This window comes from Lonchura striata, chromosome 6 (assembly GCF_046129695.1).
Source record: "Lonchura striata isolate bLonStr1 chromosome 6, bLonStr1.mat, whole genome shotgun sequence".
NCBI lineage: Eukaryota > Metazoa > Chordata > Aves > Passeriformes > Estrildidae > Lonchura > Lonchura striata.
Genome location: NC_134608.1, coordinates 51148137 through 51173690, shown reverse-complemented (window position 1 = coordinate 51173690; position 25554 = coordinate 51148137). Strand labels below are relative to the sequence as shown.

At 39.9% G+C, this 25554-nt stretch overlaps 1 protein-coding gene across 1 annotated transcript in view; it reads left to right on the top strand.

Annotated features, from left to right (window-relative positions):
* Positions 1–25554, top strand: part of TRIM66 (tripartite motif containing 66) — a 44127-nt gene that overhangs the window by 1680 nt on the left and 16893 nt on the right. Inside the window, exons 2-10 of the mRNA XM_077783779.1 lie at positions 9242–9345; positions 13111–13258; positions 17320–17452; positions 17675–17791; positions 18579–18693; positions 19470–19616; positions 19743–19860; positions 20824–21677; positions 22623–22784. Of these exons, the coding sequence (XP_077639905.1) occupies positions 9242–9345; positions 13111–13258; positions 17320–17452; positions 17675–17791; positions 18579–18693; positions 19470–19616; positions 19743–19860; positions 20824–21677; positions 22623–22784 (1898 nt within the window). The remainder of the gene's footprint in view (positions 1–9241; positions 9346–13110; positions 13259–17319; positions 17453–17674; positions 17792–18578; positions 18694–19469; positions 19617–19742; positions 19861–20823; positions 21678–22622; positions 22785–25554) is intronic.

Below are 25554 nucleotides of genomic sequence, written 5' to 3'. Positions count from 1 at the left end.
TGTTTACTTTTTCATTCTTGTGTGGATAGGGAACTTCTGTGGGAAAGAGCAAGATTAGAGAAAAGAAATAATGAGCAGTGATGACCCAGTAAATGAAGTGAGACACCAGGTGCAGAGGCTCAGTTAATCTATGAGCAAGGAAAGCAGCAAAACCAAAACACCTGTGTCTCTTAATTAGGCCACTGACTGAAACTGCAGCCACCACAGGTCAGGCAGGGTAAATATGTGAACTCTTCTGATGGCTTGATGTTAAATGTTGTTTATTTGTGCTGATTGCTGAGTTATGGGCAGTACATTTTCAGTTTTCATTGTCATCTTTAAGTTTGATCATATGCAGGTGCCAGTGATAAAGGGTAAGTGCAAGTGCTAAGCCATTTTAGCTGAGTAAATGTAAAGTATTGCCTGTAAGAAAAATGTGTTCCTTATTCACTATGAATTCCTCAAGCAAGATGTAAAGGTGGAAAAAATGAATGTGTCTGTGAGTGAAGTTATTCTGGCATTTGTCACAAAAGGAATATTTGAACGTTCAAGTTTCTGTATGTTTTACTACAAGTAGTGCTCTGCTAACATAAAACTATTTTCTAGCTTATTGTTTTTTGTTTGTTGTTGTTGAAGTTGCTGAGAAGCTGGGACTAAGTGGTCCTGGCATTTGATAGGGATTGGTGTTGGAACTTTATTCTTGTGTGTGTTTGAGATGACTCATGAATAAAAGCCCTGAGGTAGCAGCCAGAGGTCCTGCAGAAAAGCTGCATAGCCACCAGAATTTATCCATAGCTGTGAGAACTGAGAGTTTGGGAGTCATTTGAGTGGAAAAAGGAAGTTATCTTTATGCTTTTGGCTCCTACATATGCTTTTTCTGTGAAGGGAACTTTAAACTTTTAAACTTTTCAGTAGTGTTTTTTTTTTTTTTCCCTTGCAGGCCAGTGTTGCTTTCCAATTGTTATTCCTTGTCTTCCTGTAACAGAGGAAGACTCTTTTCTCTCTCCTCCTCTGCAGATCTGTATGTTATGTGTTTCCAGTCTTTTACTGCATGGGTAAAAGAATAATTTTCAAGAGAGGGCTTGAGTTAAAAAAACCAGAATGTTTTCACATCACTTGAGAGGGAAATGTCTCAGGTGAGGACTTGCCCAGGCTCCTACCTGTGTGTCGTGGTGCAGTGTTGGTTCTTGCTTTCTTGGGTCTACCTCTTTCTCATGAAGTTCTAAATGCATTCAAAACCAGATTCATCCAGGTTCCTGTGTTTATCCCTCCTTCCTGAACTGGAGGTGGATGCCAAAATAACTTGTCCCACATGTGTAAAGCTTCCTCTCTGTAAGATGTTTAGTGATCTAAATTGATTTAGTGCTTTAAATATCTCCAACACATTAATTCCAAAAGTAGTCAAATGAAGACCAGTGGAGGTGCATTTTTGGGAGAAGCTCATGTTTTTGCAAGACTGTCTCAACTAAAGGGTTTGTTGTTGTTGTTTTCTTAAAATAATAAAAAATCACATGTAATTGCTGCTTAATCACAGGACCCCTGAGAACAAGGCAGATCAGAAAAGATGTACTGAAACACCTTGTGGAATTCTGCTAACTGATATAAGCCCTGGAATTTTTTAACATTCTGTGACCAAATTGTGTAATTAGCCTAATCTGTAAAGTAAAATGTTATTAGTAGCTTTTTGTCTTTGTAAATTGCTTTGTGAAGTGGTGGATTTAATTGTATGATGTTTTTTGTATTGAACTTGTGAACCTGCTGAGCTATTACTTTCTGCAATTTCATTTAAAAATGTTCTTTGCCCCTTTGTACTTCTCAAAGTTGGATAACAAAAATCCTGAAAAATGGCTGCATAATTTCTACCCATATTCTCTGCATAACTCAAAAACTGCCTCTGCTTGTGTTGTGTTCACGTAATGCCAAGAAATGTAATAGGGTCATGTACTGGAGAAATGCAAACAGATTGGGTAAAACCAAGAGGAAACCAGAGAGGTTTTAAAGAGAGGAAATGTGGCTTCAACTATTGACAGATGTCCACTTGCTGCATTTTATTATTTCCTGCTGAAAGGAAACAGTTTTATTCGGCTTGTATGGTAGGAGCTATATGTATATAACTGTGGACCCTTAATTGTGATCACTTGTTAGTGAGGCACACCCAAAAGTCAGCAAGCTGTTGGTCAGAGAGATCTTCGGGGAGGTTTATTTCAGGAGAAGGATTGAGCTCTAGGCTCGTTTTCAGTATGAAGTTTTGGCACAGGATGTGTGGAGCTGCTTTCCAGGAGCCTCCAGGTGTCGACACACTGTGCCTTAGCTTGTAATTAAATAATAAAAAATAAACAGACCAAACAAAAAACCATCTACAGATGGTTTACAGAGTTCTGCAAACCACAGTTTAGCTCACAGTGAGACACTTCAGCTGCTTTGGTAGAGCTGTGGTATCTCCAGGATACTCAATAGCCTTTTTCTGTTCTCATTTAAGGCAAGTGATGCGATGCAGTGATCTATTAATTCTGAAGGAGAACACCCTTTTGCTCTAATTAGAGGCACTTAGAGCCAAGTGCATGTTTACCTCATAAAAGGGGAGTAGAAAGATTATTCTGAAGAGAGAAACTGTTCATAATGTATATATTTAGTCAACTTAAAGTGGGTTTAAAGTTAGTCAGCCCTTTGCACTGTACTGTTTGGTTGTCAGACCCAAAAGGCAAGTGAAACAATGAGGGGTTTAGTTAAACAAATATGAAACTGTAGAGTGGGAAGTTGTCTTCAGAGCTGTTTCCTATAACCTATAATTGGGTCTCCAAGGAAATGTAAATTATGCCTGCAGCTTGAGCTGTAGTAAATGCTCTCTGAGAATAATTATTCTGAGGGTTGTTGGAGAAAAAGAGCAGAGGAATAGGTGCAACATGTGGACAGCAAGTACAAATGTGGTGTCTGTTGTAGCTCCACTGTTTGTTCCTTTATGCTAATCGAATCTCATGATAATAATAAGTAAATTATCTGCATTGATTTATTTCTGAGGCAGTCAGCTTGAAGGTTCCTTCTATTTAACTCTGACCAGACTGGAAGAGCTTGAAACAAAGCTGTGAGCTGTGACTTTTCATGTACTTGGTGTCCAGGGGTGGTGGAGAGGTTATAGTTGGCAGAGATGATTCAGAGATGATTTCTGTAAATGATCCATAGCTCTGTCACTTAGAAATTATATTGCTGCAGTATAGGTGGAGTAAAACCCTTGAAACCACTCTGAAATTCTACTTCTTTCTTTATTTGTACTTTTCCAAAGAGACACTCTAAGTGCTATTATTGCAGGGTCCAATGCATTGTGGCAGCTTCCATTCACAGAGAGCTGTGGGATGTGAGAGATCCAACCTGTGGGGAGCTGGGGCTTGAACAGGATGAGGCAGAACCTTATTCTTTTCCTGAAAGCTGATTTTGGATATCCCAGGTGTGGAGTTGGAGTGTCCAGACTGGGCATCTGTGTCTGACTAATGGATCCGCTGCCTCTGAAATTCCTTTTTTCCCCAACCCTCTGTTGAGTTACTCTGGCTGATGGGAATGTAAGAGTGGAAATAAAGGTGGTGGCTGCTGGAAAAGGGCTGCAAACTAATTCAGCCAGGTAAACATCTGCTGCTTAAGCTTTCCAGGGCTCAGAGGTGCCTGCACATGAACACAGCCCCACTCAGAGTTACACAGCTCTTTCTGGTGCCTTCTGTGGTGATGTTCAGGTGCACAGGGCTGCTGGGGATGGGGCTGAAAGAAGAGTTCAGATGTAGGGCTGTTCCTCCACATCCCCCATGTGCTGACACTTTGTTGGAGTCTCTTCAGCACAGTGTGGTCTCCAGAGATTCTTCAGTAGCTGATAGCTCAAATACACTGAGAATATCTTATATGTTGTTTAACCTGCATATAATTCGGAAGTAGGGATTTATTCCGTGTACCACAATGAAACAGGGCTTAAATCCAGCATTAGGATCCTTGCTAGATTTTCTAAATTGATGGTCATCTCTTTAGCAGTGAAATGGGATGTCATCAATAACAATTTCAAGTGCTAAACAGCAGGAGGCACTGAACTTCTAAAAGATTATTTATGCAAATGTTCCTACCTCCTTCCTACCAGTTTAAATTCTATGCAAAAATGTGTCAACATCTCTGTCAGCTTTTTGCTACTTCTAGAGGTTTTGATATCAATGCTGGCTTCCCTTTATGCACCACAATTGTACCCAATTTCCTAACATGTAAACTGTTGTTGGAGTCCTGTAATTCCTTGCTGAGTTGCTGTTTAGACCCAGAAATTGCATCATTCTCATACGTACAAACAGTGAGTCTCCAGGGCTTCTGACTACTCTTCCCTGCACCCACAGTGCTCTAATCATGATATATTTAAATGAGCTGTCTGCAAAGTGCAGGTTCTTAAAACAGATTAACAATGCTGTTTGGAGGCAGTGGTAAGGTAGGAAGGCAAGAAAAATATTTAGGATATGGTCTGCAAAAAGCACAGTGGGAGGGAATGGCACTGAGACCTGCTGCTACCTGGGTTTGGAACAGCTCCTCTCCCTCCTCCTGCTCCAGTCTGAGGCTTGAGTGAAGACCCAGGCAAGAAGGGAAGTAGGACACTGCTGTTCATTTCGACCGTGGGATTTTTATTTGGGAAAAATGCAACCAAGGCAAGCTTCCAGAGGCCTGAATGAATCCTAGAGGAAAGGGCAAGAAAGAAGGCAAGAGGAGAAAAAAACCTCTGCACCTTATAGTGACTCAGTGCACTTTTCTTCCCTGCTGGTTTGCCAGAATTCCTGGCCAAAGCAGTGGGAGCGAGGTGCAGTGACTTCAGTGTGCACCACAGCCCTGCCTGATCCCAGGAAATTCCTGTGTGTGCACTTCCTACCACCCAGCTGTCCCCAAAACCAGGTGACACTGTGGGTGGCTCTCTGGGCTCTTTATCCAGAGCACAGGTAAGGAGTTTCCAGGAAAATATTCCTTACTGGTGGTTTGCACTCTGAGCACGAGCACGGTGTGATGCTGTTTGTTAATGTGGATATACTTACTTGCTTAATTTCAGGTTAATTGCTCCACAGTTCATTTTGTATTGTATTTATTATGCCAAGATAACTTTTGATTCTCTGGGGAATTCATATGGAAAAAGATTGGGCATTTCCATAGAGCACAGGTTTTTATTAAGTGGAAAAGGTATCAAATAAACTCAATTAGCTGAAGAAGTGTGATCTCCAAAGCCACCACGCTCAGGCAATCCCTCTTTTAGCAAGATGCAAATTTGTCTCCTGTGCTTTTATTAAAGTTTTAGCCATAGGAGTCAGTATTAGGTGGCTTTCATTAGCCCATCTGTGAGTAGGAAATGACTTCCAATACTCTATTGCTGTGGTGTCCCCATTATTTTTCCTCTTAACTACCCTTTTAAAAATTTTAATTTTTTTTTTCTAAATTAAGCTGATGGTTCTGCATGCCTTCTGTTAATCTCAAGGGAGTTTTAGATTTGAAATCATTATAATTTACAGCGACCTGTATATTTGAGACACACCCTGACATTTACTCAAGCAAAGCTGTACTTGGTGGTCTAAAACAAAGCTCTGACCTGTGCAACTTGCTCCTTGCAATTGACTATCTCTGGATCAGCACTGATTTGAGTAGCATAATTTGGATCTAAAACCTGGGAGAAAACTGTGCTCTGCCATCCAGAGCATCGCTTTTAGATGTCCCTTAATGTTAATCAGCAGTAATGTCATTAACCTTCAAACTGTTGATTGTGTTTCTCAGCAAATATATAAGGGAGGCTTTTGTGCAGAACTGAAATCCATGCATGATTTATGTTTTCTAAGCATGAAGATTATTGAAGTTTTCTTTCTTTATTAAAGTTTTTTTTTTAATTTAAAAACATTATAAAGACTGACTTGCTCATTATCAAACTAAATGCATTCTAATTATGCTGTATTCTATTCTTCACTGGTTTGTAACAAATTAGCAGAATTTAAAGCTCACATGAACATGCCTGAGGCCATAAGCATTCCATGAGGTATCATTCAATTGGTTTAATTTGATTTAACACTCTGCACTAACAGAATATGATGTGTTGGAATATAATTAAATAGTTATGGAACTAAACCACGCAGACTCCATTCAGAGTGGAAAAAGCCCATTCTTTATTTAAGTAACTGGTTTTTATACAGCTTTACAGATCTTGTGTGTGACTCCAATTGGTCAATAGCTTACTTGCCAATTACTTTATTGGCCAGTAACAAATTGTTATCCTTTATTGACTGGTCACTCAAACCCCCAGTGTGTATGTGCAGGAAAGGTTGTTTATGAGAGATAGTTTCCCTTTTTCTATCTAACAGTTTGTACTGGTGCTAGTTGTTTTTTGCCCAGGAATAGATTGCTATGCTGAGCTGCTCACACCAGGGTTGCTTTCACATGGGAACTTGCAAAGTGCTAACTTGACTTAGAAGAAAGGACAGGCTAACAGGGCAGGCTTGAGTTTTTGAGGCCTTTTTCTTCTAATTTTTCCACTTTACTGCGACGAATAGTAACTTCAGTAGTAACCTTTATTACCTTGTGTACTGTGCTGATAGAAGCTGTCCTTGCCTTTGTTCCCCAGCCAGCAGCTGTTCCCAGACATGTTTTGTGCACGCTCACCCGTGTGGCAGGTGAATGAGAGTAACTGAGAGAGTCCTGCCTTTCTGACTTCAGAAAATCACTTTTTGTTTGCTATTCCCCTCTTGGCCCATCAGCAGAATATTCTGTAGCTGAGGCTACAGAAGGTTTTACAGAAGATGGAGGTTTTCTCACTGTTAGCCAGATCAAGAGCTGGCAATGCTGTTATGGGAGGAAGAAACTGGTTCCAATCCCCAGGGGCTCCAGGTGGCTCTGTGAAGTTGGGAGCTGCTTTCCTCCTGACTGCTCTGAGAATTGGAGCACGTCCCCTGAGACTTATTTGAGGAGCTGCCTGCAGAGCAGGTATCTTGCTTCCTAGCTTATCAATCAGAGTGTGTCTGTCCTTTTATTCCTGCTGCTGTTCCAGCTGTGCCATTCCTACAGGGCTGGCAGGGAAGCTTGAGGAGGGTTTCAGCTCCCAGGAATTGGAGCTGCAGTTCACCAGTGCTTGTAGTAAGCATCATCTACAAGGAGTAGGAGGCACTGCCAGTGGAACACAGCTTTCCCAGCCTCCTGCTTTTGCGTGTCTCCAGAGAACACAGCTGCTAGCAGGCACCTAAAAGTCTCATCACACTCTGTAGTTTGGGAAAGCACGGAGAGGTTTCAGTGCCACCAGTGTAAGAGAATTGTTGTGCTAGGGTGTAACGTGTGAAAATGGGATTAGCTACAAAAACTGTAGGTAATTCACATACTTCTGCAGCTTCAGTCTTTATAGGAAGTAGAGGAACTGTTTAAAAGACTTTTTCAGCTTTCTGCCATTGTCTTTTTCTGATGATTTTTAGCACCTTTGTAACTCCTGCCAGCAAACACCCCTAAACAAGGCTCAGTTTGCATGCCTGATGAGCAGGGCACTGGAAATTGCTTGTGTTGCCCTTTCCCTTGGGGTGGCTTGTGGCTGAGCAGCACAGTCACCTGTGAGCCCAGCCTGTTCCTTCTCATGTCTGCATGACCTCTCAGGGCTGTGTCAAGTGCACAGGAAAATGAATAGTTTGGGTAGATTGTGGTCTGCTACTTGGGTCCCCAAATCACAGTTCTGTTGTAAATGCAACCTTGAAAAATACAAAGCAATTATGCTTTTGCTTTTATATAAGATTTGGGCTGAAAATTATCTAAACCTCATGGAAGTGGTTCTTAGTAAGGGATACTTTTAAAAGGAGATGTTCCAGAACTCAGAGTTTCCTCAAAGCATTTGTGAATGAAGTGCACGTGTTCAGACATCTGAGTAGTGTTTTTGTCAGAAGTGGAAATGTGGGAATGTTTTGGGGTCTGTGTGTCCCTGTCATTGTAAAGTGCTGCTGTTAAAGTTGCAGAAGCCTTGCTCTGAAACTGAGGACATTCACAATTAGCATCCTGCCCCTGGGCAGGGACTGCAGGAGCCATTCCCAAGGGACAGGCAATACCAAGCACCTGGAAAACAGGAGAGGCTTTGATAATGGTGTAATGTGAAGAGTAATAGACAACTTAAGGTTTAATTAACTTACAGTGCACAAACATTTTTGAGTTAAGGAAAAAAAAACACATTGAACAGGAGAATGTTGTCATTGATCTTGCTTTAAAACGTTTAGGTAAGTTTAAACCATTTAGTAATTGAAAATATTGTTGTTAGTGATCATAAATAGATGACTTGGCAAGGTGAGCATAGCATAGGAATTCTGTTTTTAAGAAAATGTAAAAAACTTGGATTAAAAAAAATGCACCTTGTTAAGATAAAATAGACTGACACACCAACACCCTCTCTGAAGGACTGTTTTCACATCTGCAGTAGTTTGCAAGAATGTGGGCAGAAAAATGCAGGGTCCTTTTGCAAAAAACCCCAAAGTAACACAACCAAATATAATAGAGCTCCTAGGTCAAGAAGTCAAGAGATGAAACATCAGAAGTACAAAAATGCAGATGTACAGTCATGGACACCTGCTTGAGCTCTTGGTTCTCAGCCCAGGCAGACACTGAGATTACCCAGTTGTGCTCAGTTACTAATGAGGGTGGAGCCAGGTTCTGCTGCTCATGTTGCTTTAGGGGAGCTCATGTTTTGCCATCTTTGAATTTAATATAATAATTTTCTTTATGAAACTTTTTAATAATTTTTTTCTGACTTGTTGCTTCTGCCAACAGAGCACTACTCCCCCGTCACTTCACCTGGAATGCATCCTTCACTGTAAAACTGGTGTTAAGGAGTTTGTGTTTTATGCTTGGGTACACCTCTGGTGGGATAAAGCTGCTCTAGAGCCACAGAAAATCTCAGAAAGCACAAGTAAATTTGTAACAAGGGGGTACAGTTTAAAGAGCAGCTCAGTTTTAATCATTTCCAAGCCAGGTGAGAATTTGGACATGCAGATATCATCAATAAACATGGGAATTAGTCAACTGAAATATGGTGGTTTTCTAGGAATTTGTTGCTTTTTATTTTCTATATATTGAACCAGGTCTAGCCACTTAGGGCTTGAAGAATGCCTTAGTTTCCTGGAACTGCCCCTGTGATCCAAAAAAGCCACAACACTAAGTGTGGTGGTTTATATAATTTCCTGGTTCTCATCTCATGCCTGGTGTGCATTGCTTTATTTCTGGTCTTTTTTTTTTTTTTTTTTTTTTTTTTTTAATTCAGATATCCTTTCCTGCCCTGTGTGCAAACAAACCTGCTTTGCAAGGGATGTAGTTGAGAATTTCTTCCTCAAGGACTTTCCCATTGGTGATTCAGCTATGGCAAAGGTAAGTGAAAGCCACTAAGTTGTGGTTTGTTGAAACACTGCCAGATGAGCACTGAAAACAGAACAAATTTTGTTTTGAACAACAAAGATTCTCTTACAGTTTGCTTATGCACCACTGTAATTACTTCATTATCAGAGATGGACATACTGCCTTCATAGTAATTTTAAAACTTTAGTTAAGAATGAGTTTTACTCTCTGTATTTTAAATAGTCCATTAAAACTATTGATACTGATGTAACTGTGACAATCAACATATTAGGAAGGTACTGAAGGTCTTGGATTCCTCATTGTCCTCTTTTAGCTCTCAACTCAAAGTAAACAACTGTGGAATTGTTAGGATTAGAAAGGATCATTGGAGGTCATCCAGTCCAACCCTACCAAGGCAGGGTCACAGGAGCAGTGACACAGGAACTCATCAAGGTGGGTTTGAATGTCTCCAGAGATGGAGACTCCATGGCCCCCCTGGGCAGCCCTTCCAGTGCTCTGCAACCTCAGTGTGAAGGGTGACACCTTCATTTTGAGGTGGAACTTCCTGTGTTTCAGTTTATGGCCATTGCTCCTCATCCTGTCACTGGGCCCCACTGAAAAAGGTCTGTCACCATCCTCTTAGCCCACCTTTGAGATGTTTATAAACATAAATGAGATCCCCTCTCAGCCTTCTCTCAGCTAACCAGGCCCAGCTCCTGCAGCCCCTCCGCATTGGAGAGATGCTCCAGACCCCTCATCCCCTTTGTGGCCTCTGCTGGACCCTCTCCAGAGGCTCCTTGTCTCTCTTGAGTTATGGAGACCAGAAGTGAGGAGAATTCTCTGGATGTGGCCTCTCTGGCTGAGCAGAGGGGACGATCCCCCCTCTCTACCTGCCAGCCACAGGAGCTGAGTCTTGACTAAATTATTACACCAACATCACCCATTAGGTCATGTGAGCAGTTATAATTTTCTGATTGTCTGCTTTAATGATAAAAAAGTCACATCATATTGCAGTTTCCTACTGGGGAATGGATTCAAAGGAAGGTGTTGGATTATTACTTTTGCCTTGAATTGGCACTGTACATAGGTGGATTTAACTTCTGTTAAATACTCAGTGAACAGGCAGGACTATTCTCAGCTGTGTAGTTGCCACTAGTTTGGGCGGAGAGGAGGAACAGAGAAAGTTGGATATTGTTAAAAAGTAAAGAATGTGTAACCTAATCCACAGAGTGTTCTGGGACATAAAAAATAATTAAGGCAAGAAAACTGTATTGACATCTTCAGGTGTACATTGCTTGTAGAGTGCAGCCTAAGTTGATCTAAAGCAAGGAGGGGGTGGATTCACATGCACTCACCAAAGAGAGGAAGAAAATTCACAAGATACTGCTGAGTTTTTTAAAATGCACTTATTATACTGGGACTTCTTAATTACTGTGACTTGCATCATTTACTTTTCAATGAGAATTTGTGTAAAAAGGAAATCAAATGAGAATATCTAATGTCTTCAAAAGCATTAGATTGCCATCCTTAAAAGGAGATTTCTTTTTTCTGTAATCCCTCAGGAGTCCTAAGAGCAGTTCAGTAATGCAAATTCCTCACTGGAGCATAGGAGTACCCTAGAGCAACTTATGAACCTTCAGAGCTTTCAGCTTCCTTTTTATTAAGTCAAATCATGTAGCTTTGCTTGCTTGCTATCTCTAACCACTACCACCACACTCCAAATTAAAGCCACAGTTTCACCACCGGTGACACCAATCGGAGGAGCACCAGATCAGCCATCTGAGACACATCTGAGCTGCCATCGTCTTCATTTCCCTTCTGTGTTCAAATGGGAGTCTCTCACGGCTTGTATCAAAGTCTTTGGAAGCAGCAAGGTGTCTCTGTGTGTGGGAGAGTGGAGCATGAATGACAGAATGTGCTACATGCCAGCAGCAGCAGTTTCAGAAATACAAAATTCAGAATCTCTTGCTCAAAAGTCCACTTCCACATCATAAATAATGCAACTCTGGGAACACTCTGCAACTTAAAAGTGATGTAAACACAGTACAGTGTCCATACAAATTCCAGTCAGACTGACAGCTGAACTGCTGCAGGTAAACCTGTGCTTCAGCACTTTTGGTTATGGCAGAGAAGGCAGAGCATTCCTCAACTTTTTCCTAAGCTGGGCCTAGGTGGGTACATTTTAGATTAGTCACTTCTTTTTATATAACAGTCTTTGTTCCCCAATTTAAATATTCTTGCATTTTGGTTTTATAAGTTTTATTAGGCTTTTTGGTTTGAATTCTTGTATGTACCCTTTGGAAAACATTGGTGATAAGCAAATGGCTAAAATAGCATATTGGCTTGCACAAACAATTCCCTCTCTAAACAATTAAACATATTTAAAACTTTGCTTTGTTGTCTTATTGTCAAGAATTGCCCAACCTGTTTGTTAGAAACTCTTCAGTAATGGTTTGATAAAAGAAATGTTGTGAAATGCCAGACCCATGGAAGGAAATGATAAAATTTAAATTCATTTTAGCAAAAAAAGATTTTTCTTCTTGCGCTGAAGTGAATCTGACCTTGACTCACTTGTGTCACAGAATTTAGGTGGATGTGGGTGTTCCACTAAGTGTTAAAGCTGTGATTTAAAACTGAGACACCAGCTAAGAACTGCAATAGTTCTTTTTTTCAGACTTTCTATTTCCTGAGCCACCATGGGGAGAAACCCTTCCCTTACACCCACCAGAACTTGCATCAGGGGTTCTGAGCTGAGCACAGGCTGTATCCTTCTCTTCACATTTCACATCAAATAGTTGGGATGTGAATATTTCAGCTCACAGCTGAACTGGAGATCAGCTGATGCCCAGCAGAAAGGACACCGTAGGAAGTGATTTTGCCATCTATTCTTTGCTTGAGCAGCTCTGAGTAGAAGCAATATTGAGGATATATGTGTGTGTACATAGATATATTGTAATAGTGAAGGAAATGCTTCAGTTTAATAAAGTGGTGGTAAAGCTTTGCTTTTTATGCTTTGATAATGGTAACTTTATATCACTGTGCTCACTCTGCCCATGAGCACCTATTTGTGACTGTGGTGAGCCAAATACATTAATATTGTGGGTTTTGAAACAACGTGTGTTATTGCCTAGAGCAAATCCTTTTAAAAGGAATTACCATTGAAGTCCTTGAAATTACTCTTGAGTTCCTTCTGGATACCAGATGTTGACATACCCACTTCATTTCTGTGCTCCTCTGTTCATTTCCCTCTTGTGACATGTCCAGGCAGCACGACCTATATAGCAAAAGACATTCCCTACATTGTAGAATCAATGAAGAGAATACTGAATTAAGGTTTCCAGGTCTTCCTGTATCTTGTGTTTCCTTAATTTTTTCCTAAGCTGGACCTAGGTGGGTACATTTTAAATTAGTCACTTTTTAAAATATAACAATCCTTGTTCCCCATTTTAAATATTCTTGCATTTTGGTTATAAAAGTTTTTTTTAGGCTCCACCACATGTGATATCAAGATAGAAACTGAGCTAATTTCTGGTCAACTCTTTAAATATAGGAACTAAGATTTTCATTAATAGTGTGTGGGTGTCCCACATTGTTTTCTAGATTGTCTCACCATTAGGATGTTTTATGTATTTTTCTCAATGTTACACAGTTACAACCAGACTCTTAAAATAACTTGAATTGTTTTAGTCTGAGGCCAAAAATTATTAAGCTCACCAATGTGAATCACAATCTGTTAAGGACAGCAGTTTGTACAGCTGATTTGTCATGCGCGTGTGTAATTGCACTTTTTGTTCTTAGAGCTGCTCCATGTGCAAGGAGAAGAGACCTGCTCACAGTCTCTGCACGAGATGCAATAAGTGGTTGTGCAGCTCATGCACAGAGGAGCACAGACATGGCCAGGAGCCTGGAGACCCCTTCCTGTCTTTGTCCCTGAAAGGCTGCACAGGTACTGGGGATATTTGCTTTCTTCTCGTATCAGTTATTCAGCTGCAAAAGGAGCAGATGCAGGTTCTGTGTGACTCAGAAGGATATGTAAGTGCCAACAAGAGATCAGGTGATTTTTCTCCAACTTTAGGGCCACTGCCACAATTGGCATTCCACGGTACTGGAAAAAAGTTTGGATATTTGTGTTTGACAGACAGGATCTTCTCCGTGTGCCTTTCCCATCTATGGAGTGATGGCTCAGGAGGGCTACAACAGCAACAGGCCTTGCCCTTTCAGCATTTCTGTCCCTGTTTGGGTAATTTCACTGAGAAAACCATGACAAAGCAATTCCTGTGCATTTGGACAAGGTGTGTGCTGTGATCACTGCAGGATGTTCCTTTCAATTTATGCTTGAGCAAGCACAAATTAAGCCCACTGGCAAATATGTCTCATCCCTATACAATACTACAGAAAGTATTACTATCTCCTATTATTAGTCATTATTTCCTTTACTTCTATGTCAGAAATCTGCTGCAGAGTATGTTAACCTAAACTTATATAAGCAATTTCTAGATAAAAATAAGAATTTGTGCTGCGTGCTTATTCTTCTTCATAAGGAAGATGGACAGAAAAAGGAATTAAAAAAGCCCACTGATTATTTTTATTTCCTTTAGGATTTTTCTTGTAGAAGAAGTGACTTGCTATAGAAGGAGTTTTATTAAGTACTGGGTGGTCATATCAAGCAGAGTTTGAGGCACTTGAGATAAAATATGCAATTGCTAAATAGAGTATAAACAAAAAAGTCTATAAAATGGTAATAATAAAAATCACAAATTACATTTTAAATATTTTTGTGTCTTTTCTAAAGAATAATATAAATTGAAGTCCCCCAGTTTCCTCTCAAATGTCCTGATTGGATGGACAGTATGTTTTTCTTCTTGAGTTGATGACAAGATAAGGACTGTGGTTTTGAGGCTCCAACTGTTTATAGTTTCATGTCACTTTAGCAAAGATTACCACCTCATATTGTTGATAAATACTGGTAAGAAATCGTGTGTGGCTTAGCTGTGGGTCTGTGTGTGCTATATAAATAAAAATATGCAGACACATAAAAACATGAGAGAATTTTACTTTAGTACTAAATTCCATGTGCTGAACAAAACATGAACAAGGAGCTTGGTAGTTCATATATAGACTAGTTAATATAGAAATTATTTGGAATGTTATTTGTGCTTTTGTATTATTTTTATTATTATTAATGTATGTTTTATCTATTTACAACAGATTTGCCTTCAGAACACTTCAAAAAAGCAAATACTGGGATATACCAGAACTCAGACTTTTGTTTGTTTTTTTTTTTTCTGGAAATAAACCCACAGCATTGTCAGTCAGGAAAGATTTATGTGGTGCAGGGTGTTCTGAAAACAGTCACCTTCTTTGCAAGTTCTTGAAATTATTAAGAAGTCTGGCACTTTTAAACTGTTCTATCTTTTGCCATTTCCCTTGCAAGGGCCAGACCTTCTTCTGGCAGTGTTAGATTCCTTGGGTCAGAAATGAAGTAGCAAAAAACCCTCACCAAAACCATTAAATCCTTCCTACTTCTAGCAATTTTAATCAACTATTTTTTGAGCTTTTCTTGAGAGGGGTCTGAGTCATTGAGAATTATGGAAGTGGAGGCAGAACTCTACTAGCTAAGATTGCTTTTCCAAAATTGACATAAACTGATCTGAGGAGCAGAGATTTAAAACTTTCTGTTAATTATTCAAGAGATACATCTGAGATAAAGAAAATATAGGCTGTAGAAAATGGTAACTCTAATGATGAATTATCAGAATTTAGGGCAGCTGAGCTTTCTCTGCTTACCAAGGGAGGTTCTTTTTAAGAAGCTAAGATGGGTAGTTGTGGTTAGGTTTTTGCTTCTAGAAAAAAACAGGGTTGTTCACTTGTTTAGTACCTGATTTTCTAAGTATTAAACTTATTTAAAAACTGAAAAGTGTTGTTGTGAGCTGAGTAAAAAGTAGGTCAAGAATACCATGGCTCAGTGGCAGTTCTCACTGATATGTCAATTGATTCAGGGGATTACTGGTGGCAGAGGCTGTGGGTCTGTGTTGCAGTTAGATAATACTGATTTTATTCTTAGCTTGCATTTGAAATCTACTTGTCTCTTAAATCTGACATGGTATTAAAAAACCCCAATAAATTATCTGGGATGACTGCAATCACCCAAAGTGTAAAGAGCCCTTCTGAGAGGAAAAACAGGGGGAAATCATTGTAGAGAATTTTACTTCATTATATTGGACCTTAAAGACCATATCTCATTATCACTTTGAGTTTAATATGGAAAACTTGATCTTGAGTTTACAGAAAAAAACAGCGTGTATGCTCTGCAGACACTGAACATTTTGAAAAGCTTTTCCAGCCCATAAACTGTCAGAAAGTTGTTATGGTCTTTTTAATTTTTCCCTTTTAAGATGTAAAATCTGATCACATAGGAGATGATCTTTGACATCCTCCTTGGATATATATTGGTTGTACTACCTTGTTATTTGCTTGTCAGCTGCAGGTTTTAATACACAAGTGCATATTTGCAATATAATGAGAAAAAAACTTGCCGTCAAGGTGAATTCAGTTTGATCCTTTCTAGTAGAAAATATTGGAGTGGCATTAAAAAACCTAATCTAATTTCCTCCTTTAGTAATGCTATCTATTAGCATTTGATTCAATAATGACATAAACCAATAAACTTTCCTGAAGAATAAAGCATGGTACTGCAGTAAATAGTTCATAACAATGTAAGCAATATAAGGCTGTTTCATAAAATCTTGGCCTAATCTGTCACAAATTACCTTCCTGCACATTGCTAAGAAGGTGCAACAAAAGTCAATTGAACTGGAGGAAATAAATCAAGCTCCTCAGAAATATTTAGAGTAGATAGCAATCTAAAAACTGGGCAATTTGATACGTGTTTATTTAGAGAGTGGCATGGATTTTCTCCATATTTTTGTTGTCATTGTTAGCCATGAAATTTTCTTAGCCTTTCTACTTCTCTGTTGTGATATTTACAATTTGAAAATGAAGTGGCTGAGCCAGTATAGCTTGCTGCACTCTGTGGGTCTGTGAAATTGCACTAGTTATCACTTCTGAATCTATAAAAGGCTTCATTTTTCTACAGGATGAGAGTATGGTCTCTGCATCAGGTTGGTTTTTTAAAAATGTGTATATAAGAGGTTTGGTGTGGGAAAATGGAAATATTTCTTATTTCATATGAGCAGATAATAATGTATAAATTATTAATGCCTTTACATAATTTTTAAATCAATGTGTTATCTAAAAATGCTTGTTTTGTTTAATTTCTCACATGTTGGTAAAGAGTAATGGGATAGTGTCTTTGTTGGAGTACTGTAAGGAAGCAACCAAGCCTTTCTTTGGTGGTAGAGGGTTGGCTTTGCCATGGTTTATCTTTGTGTTTTTCTGACGTCTTTTGTTGACAGTGTTCCTTCTTTCTGAAACAGTTCAGAAAAAAGGCAAGAATAGATTGTACAGAAATAATGCTTCCACTTTGCATGTCCACTGTCCATTCTTACTCTTTATCACATTAGTCTTTAGAAAATCCTTTAAAGAACAGATTTTAGGGCCTAACATCAGCCCCAGCTGCAGAAGTTTATGAACTGCATTGCAACAAGCACAAATTTGGAAAACAATTGCTCATGTGACTTTTTAAGAACAAAGGATCTCCTTGCTTCTGCTGTGACTGCAAGTTTATTGAATATATTTGCTATTCTACATTTTACAATAGTTTTGCCGAGTGGTTTACTAGACCAGGGCATTTAAAGTTGAGGCAGGTGCTCCAAATCATGATACTTTAAACTCATAAGAGTTTAGAGGACAGTATGATTTGTTTTAATGGTTTGTTCCTGGTGTCCTCAGTTTGTAGGATGTGTAAGGAAAAAATGTGAACAAACCCAATATCAGATAATCAGATGATTCCTTTAAAAAAATGTTATCGAGACTTGACATGAAATGGTTGGTTGCTCTCTTTGTGAGCTCTCCTTGTGGGTGACAGCCTCGCTTTGCATTCCTCAGCAGCTGGAGATGAAGGAAGGGAGTTTTGCTTGTTCTGCCCAGCGCACCCCCAGGAGGCACTGAAGGTGTTTTGTGAGACCTGCGACACCCTGACCTGCCGCAGCTGCCTCCTGTCCGAGCACAGGGAGCACAGGTACCGGGCTGCCAGCCAGCCTCACCACACTCAGCACTTCTCACCTGTGTTTTCACTCTTCTCACCTGTGTTTGCCAGCTAAAGCTGCAGGCTGCTCTGAATTTAAAAGCCACAGCAAACTCAGCCCAGCTGTCTCACTGCCCTGGCAGAAACCCTCCCTGCTCTCGCCTGTTCACTCATGAACTGGGAAACCACAGATGACTATTTCCCCTTCTTTCACAGGTTCAGGCATCTTGAGGAAGCGCTGCAAAATCAGAGAATTATCCTGGAGAATGTCATAACTAAGGTGGAGGAGAAAAAAAATGGGATTCAGGTTTCAGCTAAACAGATTGAAGACAGGTAATTGCTACGCTTTCTTTTTTTTTTTTTTTCATGGAAGTAGGTGATCTGTAAAAATAATATTTTCAATAAATGTAGGTTAATGGAATTAAATGCAGCATCTATTTTTTTTTCTTGGAGGGTAGAAAAGAATAGGAAGATTAAAAATATCAAATTCACATTTAAGTGGTACTGACAAGTCATGGCGTTGTAAATACAGGATTCATACTCTTTGTAAGGCATGTGACAGCTGACTTCAGACTTGAGATTTCTTTTTATAATCTATTTCTGAGCTATAAGATGGCAATATTGCAAATAATGATAATTTTTACGATACCTTATTTCTTCAGGAAACCTCAAAACAATGTGCATTTTTATCCAGATGAATATAAAATTGAAAATATTTAATTATTTGAACTGGATTTCAGCTACTGATTATGCATTTTGTAGTGGTTGGATCTCTTCTGCATTAATAAAACCATTTCAAGAGTACCAACCTATTTATATTACTTATAATCTAGTATAAACTGGACATTTTGGATATATTATGTATGTATTTGTTGAAAAAAAGCTAAAGGCTGTTCTTGGCATGTTCTAAGCAACTCTCCAATTTGAGAGAATCCATCAGCATTAACATGTCACATCCAGAGAGGGGTGGTCAGGGTTCAGAGAAGTGGGGGAGAACTGTTGGGAAATGATGATACAACTTTCACTGCGGTTCTGTCAGTAGACAGATCAGGTCTTGTAGCAAATAACTGCTGACCAGTGAATAAATGGTACATCAGGGATGTGTACCTCTTACCTATAGGTTGCTTGAAGTAAAACATCTGTACAAAAAGGTGGAAAACCAAATAAAAATGGCCAAGATGGTTCTGATGAATGAAATCGATAAACGAACAAATATCCTCCTTGAACAACTGGAAGTAAGTAAGGCTAGTTTCATTTGATACCTTGGGAAATCAAACTAAATTAAATTTAATTCCTGTGCCAGTGGAAAGAATATAGACTGTGGGAGCTGTTGTCCCATTCCTTATATTTTTTAATATTTGGAGTTTTTTTTTCTGCAGACTTTGTTGAATCAATGGTTGACAAAGATTCAGGGCAAATTGGCAAAACATTTCCTTATCATGAGTTAACCATGGTTTCTAATGCATTTACAGAGAATATGTGTGCACCTTTTGAGTACTTAGAAAACAAACCAGCTTGTGATTTTAATGTTTAGTTTGTATGAGTCCACTAGCAGCACAATTAATCCCCTGTTTCAGGAATGATTCTTTGGTCTAATTTCTATAACAGAACTTTTGAGTTTTGACTCTTCGGTTTTTGCATGTTCAGTTGAAATATATGAGATTTTATTTTGAAACGTGTTGAGGAGAAAAACTGCTGATCAGGATTTCCAGACGAGAAAGTGGCCCGGGTGCAGATTTGATCCAACATCTACAGCTTTCTTGGGTTATGTTATTCTATTAAACCAAGGCCAGAATGATGCAGATTGTTTGCTCCTGGAGAAGTCATTGCTCTTCCTGAACTCAGACTTATCTCCTGAGCTGGATTTGCTTCCTTTCTGTGATGGGTGGATTAAAGAGATTTTGAAGAACAGTACTGCTGCAAATACTACATAATGCAGTGCCAATGATTGCATCTGTTATCCGTGTCTGAAGAATGACAGCTCTTTTCTACTGATTCATGTTATTAACAGAAAATCACCAGTGAGAGGAAGCAGAGGCTGGAGCAGCAGCTGCAAGGTGTTGTGGTCTTAGGCAGACAGGTAGAACATGTCCAGAACTTCATCAGCTGGGCCGTGTGTAGTAAAAAAACCATCCCATTTCTCTTCAGTAAGGAACTGGTAAGAGCAATTCTTGTTGTGCAGTAATTGTGAGAACTGTTTTAAGGTTCTGATGTCGATCAAATGAAACATTTTTCACCGCCTTAGAATTGTGAATAAAATAATTGTCCTTTAATGTATCACCAGATTGTGTTTCAGATCCAGCGCTTGCTGGAGACAAACTGTAACACAGACACGGGCCCTCCTCTGAAGATCAGGTTTGCTTGGGATCCCTCCTACTGGACTAAGCAACTCTCCAATTTGGGTAAGAAATTATAGTAGGCAAATGCCCAAAGCTAGGCTAGACAGATGCAGCCAATACAGTACCTCCCCTAAAGGGCCCTCCTTTTTTGTTTTGACCTCCAGTTTTGAAACTCTTGCTATGTTCTGAAGAAAAACTAGTGTGGCTGAACTTTCCTGTTTTTTCTCTCCATTTATATCCACTCACCAAAAGACCATTGGGGTGTCTGGTGCTTTCACTCTCTTAGTGGCCAAATGAGCTGAGCACTGTTGAGACATTGCAATTGAAAGGCACAAAGATGGTTTTAAGACACTGTTCAACAATTGCAGTGTTAGCTATATAACAGATGTCCATACTGTGACTTGGTTTCCCAGCAGCTACAGATTTCCCAACTGCAATGGGTTTTTACTGTAAATTCAGCTCAGTGGGCTGATCACTGATCTAAAAGAGCAGTTCTCTTCCCATTTTAAGGTATTAAAACCTAAAAGGGGTAAAATGCTATCAAAGTGTTGCAGGGAATAATCTCTTGATGAAAAGCATGGACAAGATAATTTCATAAGTCACTTCTATTTCCAGTTTTTACGAGTCTCACCTACATAGCATTAATCTCTTTTATTTTTACCTTGCCCCCTGGAAGCTGTCTTTTGTACACGTGCTTATGGATGAGAAGATAAGCTCATACGTCTGTAAAAATGAAAGTATAAGCCATATCCATCAGTTAAGATAAAATAGGGTCAATTTTTCAAAGTGTTTGCTGGGTAATTCAACTGTGAGTTCCACGGACATTGGTGGGAGTTTGTTGTAAACTGAAATAACTAGATGAATATTGGAAAATTTGTTTTGAATAGATGTTGGCAGACTGCATGCAATATTTGAATATCTTTTATATTTGAAATGTGCATGGTGACCATTTCCTTGTGTACAGTTTTTATTGTATGCATTTGTCAAGGCCATAGGAGGGAGTAAATTTGCTGGTTTTTTTTCCAGGAGGTTTCACAATGGAAGGTGGACACATATCTCACCCAGATGTGCTACTCTGTGGAAATATTCAGGGGTTCCAACCCTCTCTGTACCATGGGCACCACTCCCCAGCCTCCCAGCTGGAGAGCAGCCAGCCACACCAGTTCCCCTCTGCGATGCCGTGTTCTGCACCCGTGTGCTGCTCCCACTGCCTCAGCGTTCCTCACCCAAACAAAGCCCAGCCTTCCTACCAAGACATGAGCCACCACAAGAGCTTCCACCAGCCTCCTGCACTTCATCAGCAGCACTTCCCTCTGCAGTACAGCCTGCAGCCCCAGGACAGAGAGCCACGGGGTGCCCCCCAGCCCGCGAAGCTCCCGCAGGTCGGGCTGGAGCAGCAGCCGCGCTCGGAGATGGAGAACGTGTCCGGGAGGGTGGCAAAGCCCTTCCCACCCCAGCAGCTGCAGCAGGGTTGTGCTGCCGTGTCCCACGAGGCTCAGCAAGTCCCCACGAGCCACCCACAGGCTTCTCTGCAGACATCAGCTGTGGGAATGCAGCTGAGCCATGTCCAGAAGATAAAATCCAACCATGTGCTGCAGCCACCCCCGCAGCAGCTGCCACTGGCATCCCCCCCGGCAGGGCATGATGAGAGCACCCACAAACAAGTCATCCAGCAGAGCCTGGACATCGTGAACCACCAGTTGGAGCTGGAGGAGATGAAAAAGGATCTGGAGCTTCTCCTGCAGGCCCAGGGACAGTCCAGCTTGCAGCTGAACCAAGCCAAGCCGCCTCAGCACGTTCAACAGACCATAGTTGGTCAGATCAACTACATAGTGAGGCAGCCAGGTCCAGCACAGCAACAAGTCCAAGATGAAGCACAAGTATGTTCTCTCAAAGTAATTTCCTACTGCATTTAGTCAGTGTAAGTTCAGAAATTGGACACACCTTTGAGATTTCATGTGTTTCTGTGAACTTTCTGTTGGCATCTTGTCTGTGTATGCAGCAGAGAGGCTTCATGCCTCATGTAGATTAGGCCAAAATTTCTGTGAAGTGCTGCATAACCACCCTGGATCCCAAAGATCTGAATCTCTCAAATAGACAAGGCGAGCAGCAAAACGGGAGAATAAAAGAACCATCACTCCTCCTTTGTAAATAGGTGACTGAAAGACTGCAGTAGTTTCACTCTGCATTTCAACTCTTTTTTTACTAGAAACATTAAACCCTGAGTCCTTAAAAAGCATTAGATTCTGAATTATTATTGTAGAGAATGAAGACAATTTCTTGGTCTGAGAGTGATTTCATGTCATTTAAGATTATCATCATTATCTACACATGCTGTTGTGCTACAGTTTTGTCAGCAGAGCTCATCTCTTCCCTTTTCCTGTTAGTAAGGAGCCTGCTTTTGAAAGAGGGACAGTCCTTGGTGGTGAGCATCCAAACTACAAGGCAGCTGCAGAATAAAGTGGCTTGGAAATTCATTTTAAATGGTGGAAGGGTGTCTCGGACTTGCCATTGTGTAAATTCCGTGGAACTGCCACCTTGAATAGTTCTCAAAGTAGCTTACCTGCAAGGACAGACTGCAAGCTTTTGGTGTAGTTGTATATTTCAGCAGCTTTAATGAGTCTTTTTTTCTTTTTTTTAAGAGTTCATTAATATTTGAGAGAAAACTTTTTCCACTTTTCTCTCTGCTTAAGGTTGCCTTGAGCATCTCAATTTTAGAGGCTTTTTGAGCTTTTCATAATGTGTATGCTGTGAATTGATGCAAATTTGTTACTGTTTTCATCCTGTTACTGTTGAAAAGACAAATTCTCATTTGTGATTTGCAGGTCTGTGAGAGCTCCACAGAAGCTGGTGCCCAGAAGCCTGTCATTCCTCTTGACAAAACTGACTGTCCCTCCCTGTCACAATCACTGGATGAAGCAGGCAGTGGCAGGAGCCACTCCCCTGAGAGCACACTGCAGCAATCAACTTGCCATCCAGTGAGAAAGGTATAAAGAGCATCTTAAAAAAAAATTAAAGGGAAAACATTATTTGATAATATTGAATCTGGCACTGGAGTTTGCAATCAGGTGGAAAAAAATTAAATGCAGTAAAAGTCAGCCAAATGTCCTGTAAGTTTTGGAAGACAGTCACAGCCCTAACCTTGTGTGCATCTCCCAGTACGGTGCCAGGATGAGCAACTCTTCTAGAGGCTGATGGTGTTTAGGTCTGGCTGCCATGATTGTTAGACCTGAACTGGCAAATAAATAGATACTCTATTTCTTCACTGCTTAAATTCTGCCTAGCTTCTATGTCTAGGGATTTAATTACTAGGACTTGCTAACTACTGTACTAGAAGTAGTTAATTTGAAAAAAATAAATCAGGAATCAAAGGTGCTGATGAAATCAGGCCTGAGAAGCAGTCTTCAAAATAGTTGCCTCAGAAACAACACCACTAATTACTGCTGAAGGCAGGGTGCCTGAAATTGTTATACTTCTTCTCATTGTTCATATATAAGCAGAAAAATCACAATTTCTGTAGATCTAGAATATTTGAATACACAATAGAGCCAGGCTTTGTTCTTCTCACCTACTGTGAGGCTCTGACCATTGAAGGAGAAGCATGAACACAACCAGGAAGGCCAATAGTCATCAGTAGACCCTTACTGGCCATGGATATAACCTGTGCTTTTGAAGCAGAGAATCTGCCTTTTACTTCTCTGCACAGTTTGTTTAAAACACTTCAAGCAACACATCACATTCTGTTTTTTCAAATCTGTTTGTTACTTCAGTGCACGACTCATTTTGTGTACCTTGTAGAAGGCTTTCATAGCTTTTTTCCCTTGGAATTTATCTGTGGAATATCGTGGAAGTACTTGTCTTTTCTTTCTATCCTCAAAAAGCAAGTTATTTTTCCTTCTTTTGTATGTGACTTTGTTGATGAAACATTTATGATGCAATACCCATCCAGAGAATTGTTGGAGATCCCTTTGGGAGTTGCAGAGATATGGGCCTGGAAGCAGAGTGCAAATCAGATTTGAAAGCCATGAAGAAATCTGTTTTACGGACCTGTAATGGAAGGTTATTCCTGACAGCTTAAGCAAGAAACATCAGAAAGAGGAAAGAAAATGGAAGCAGATGTGCAAGAGAGAGAGACTAGTGTAGTCATGGGAAAAGCAGGAGTAATAAAGGAGAAAAGGCTGATTTGTTGCTGTAGAAGTTGAGAAGGTGGTGAAAGGAGGATGCTTCTAGGGAAAAGAAAAAAGGATTTTTTTTTTTCTCATGGTGCTGAGAAGTGTGTGCTCTTGTGCAGAAAGCATGGGAGTGTCTGGTTTTTGGAGGTGCCTGGTACCTCTTCAAGAAGGGAGAATGTTCAACAGCTACAGAACCCCATCTGTGCTTGTCCCCATCTCTTCTAATGAGATGTTTGGGATGAAGACATCTGGGTGGAGTGAAGATATTGACAGCTCTGGCAAATTAGAAATGATGAAGGGAAAAAGCACAGCAAGTAAACCCTTGAAATATATTCTTCATGAATGCTCATTAAAGGTGTCTGAGTGCTTTTACCTGACAATTGGATTAAATCTGAGTTTAAATGGGAGATTGGTTCCTGTTTAAGAACAAGGGAATGTATCTGTTCATTCTCATCTGGTTCACCTGATTAAATGTTTTCACACTCATCTCCAGACAAAAAATTGTGTAGATGTTTGTCCGTGTGCTCTCACATGGATTATATTCAGAACATTTCCTCTCTCTCAAGATTGTCTTGGAAGACATGGAGAAAGTGAATGTGGACAAGTCTGAAATACCTGAAAAATATGGTAGAGAAAATGGCTGGATAGACCTACTGCCTGAGGAAGAACTATTCTGTCTTTTGTAGAAAAATTGCTGTTGGACTTTGTGGCCTTGTGTTGCATTTCTGCTGAAATCTGGCAGCCTTCAGCTAGGCACAGTATTCCTAGTGGAGTACAGAATTCCCTAGCTGCTGAGATTCTTTCATTAAAGAGAAAGCAGTGTGCACCTGAATTAACTGTTTAGTGATGTGATTGCCAAGATCACATCGAGAAAGGTCAGAAATAAAAGCTTTCTTTAACTCAGTGGTTTCCTTTATTTTGGAGTGGGGCAAGACTTTATTGCTCATGTAATTATTATACTTCTGTGCATTAATTTTGAAACCTGTTTATGGTACAAATTTGATATTATTGATTGATAACTAGATGAATTGTTTGCATACAGAGTTATATTTATTTGTAAAGCAGTACAGATAAGATGCTCTTAGTAGCTCATGATCAACACAGTTTGGGATAGTTTTAATTTTGTTTTGCTCATTTTGGAACATTAATGGTGGAATTTTGTCAGTCTTTCTGCCTTCCTGTATATTCCTCTATTTTTCTGTGAATTAATTTTTTTTTGGTGTGGAATAAATGTTTCTACGCTTAGACCATTGATTGTTTGTATAAGTTAAGTGCTGTACTTTGCTTAAGTCTGGTCTTAATTAGCACCTTTCTAAGAATGCCACACTAGGGATGAAAGCTTTCTGCTAATGTGGAAAATGGATACAGTTTTCTCTTCATGTTCCTCTGTCAGAATGCTTCACTCACATGGCCAGTACCTCTGGTTTGGATTGTGGAGTTGTTCTGTCTCCATGCATGTCAAATACCCAGCCCCTCCAGTAAGAATGCCAGCAAGACAGAGAACAAATTTCTGAATAACTTTTGTTTTACCTGCACTGCATTTCTAGGGAGTTGTGCCAAACTCTAGCAAACAGATTTTACACAA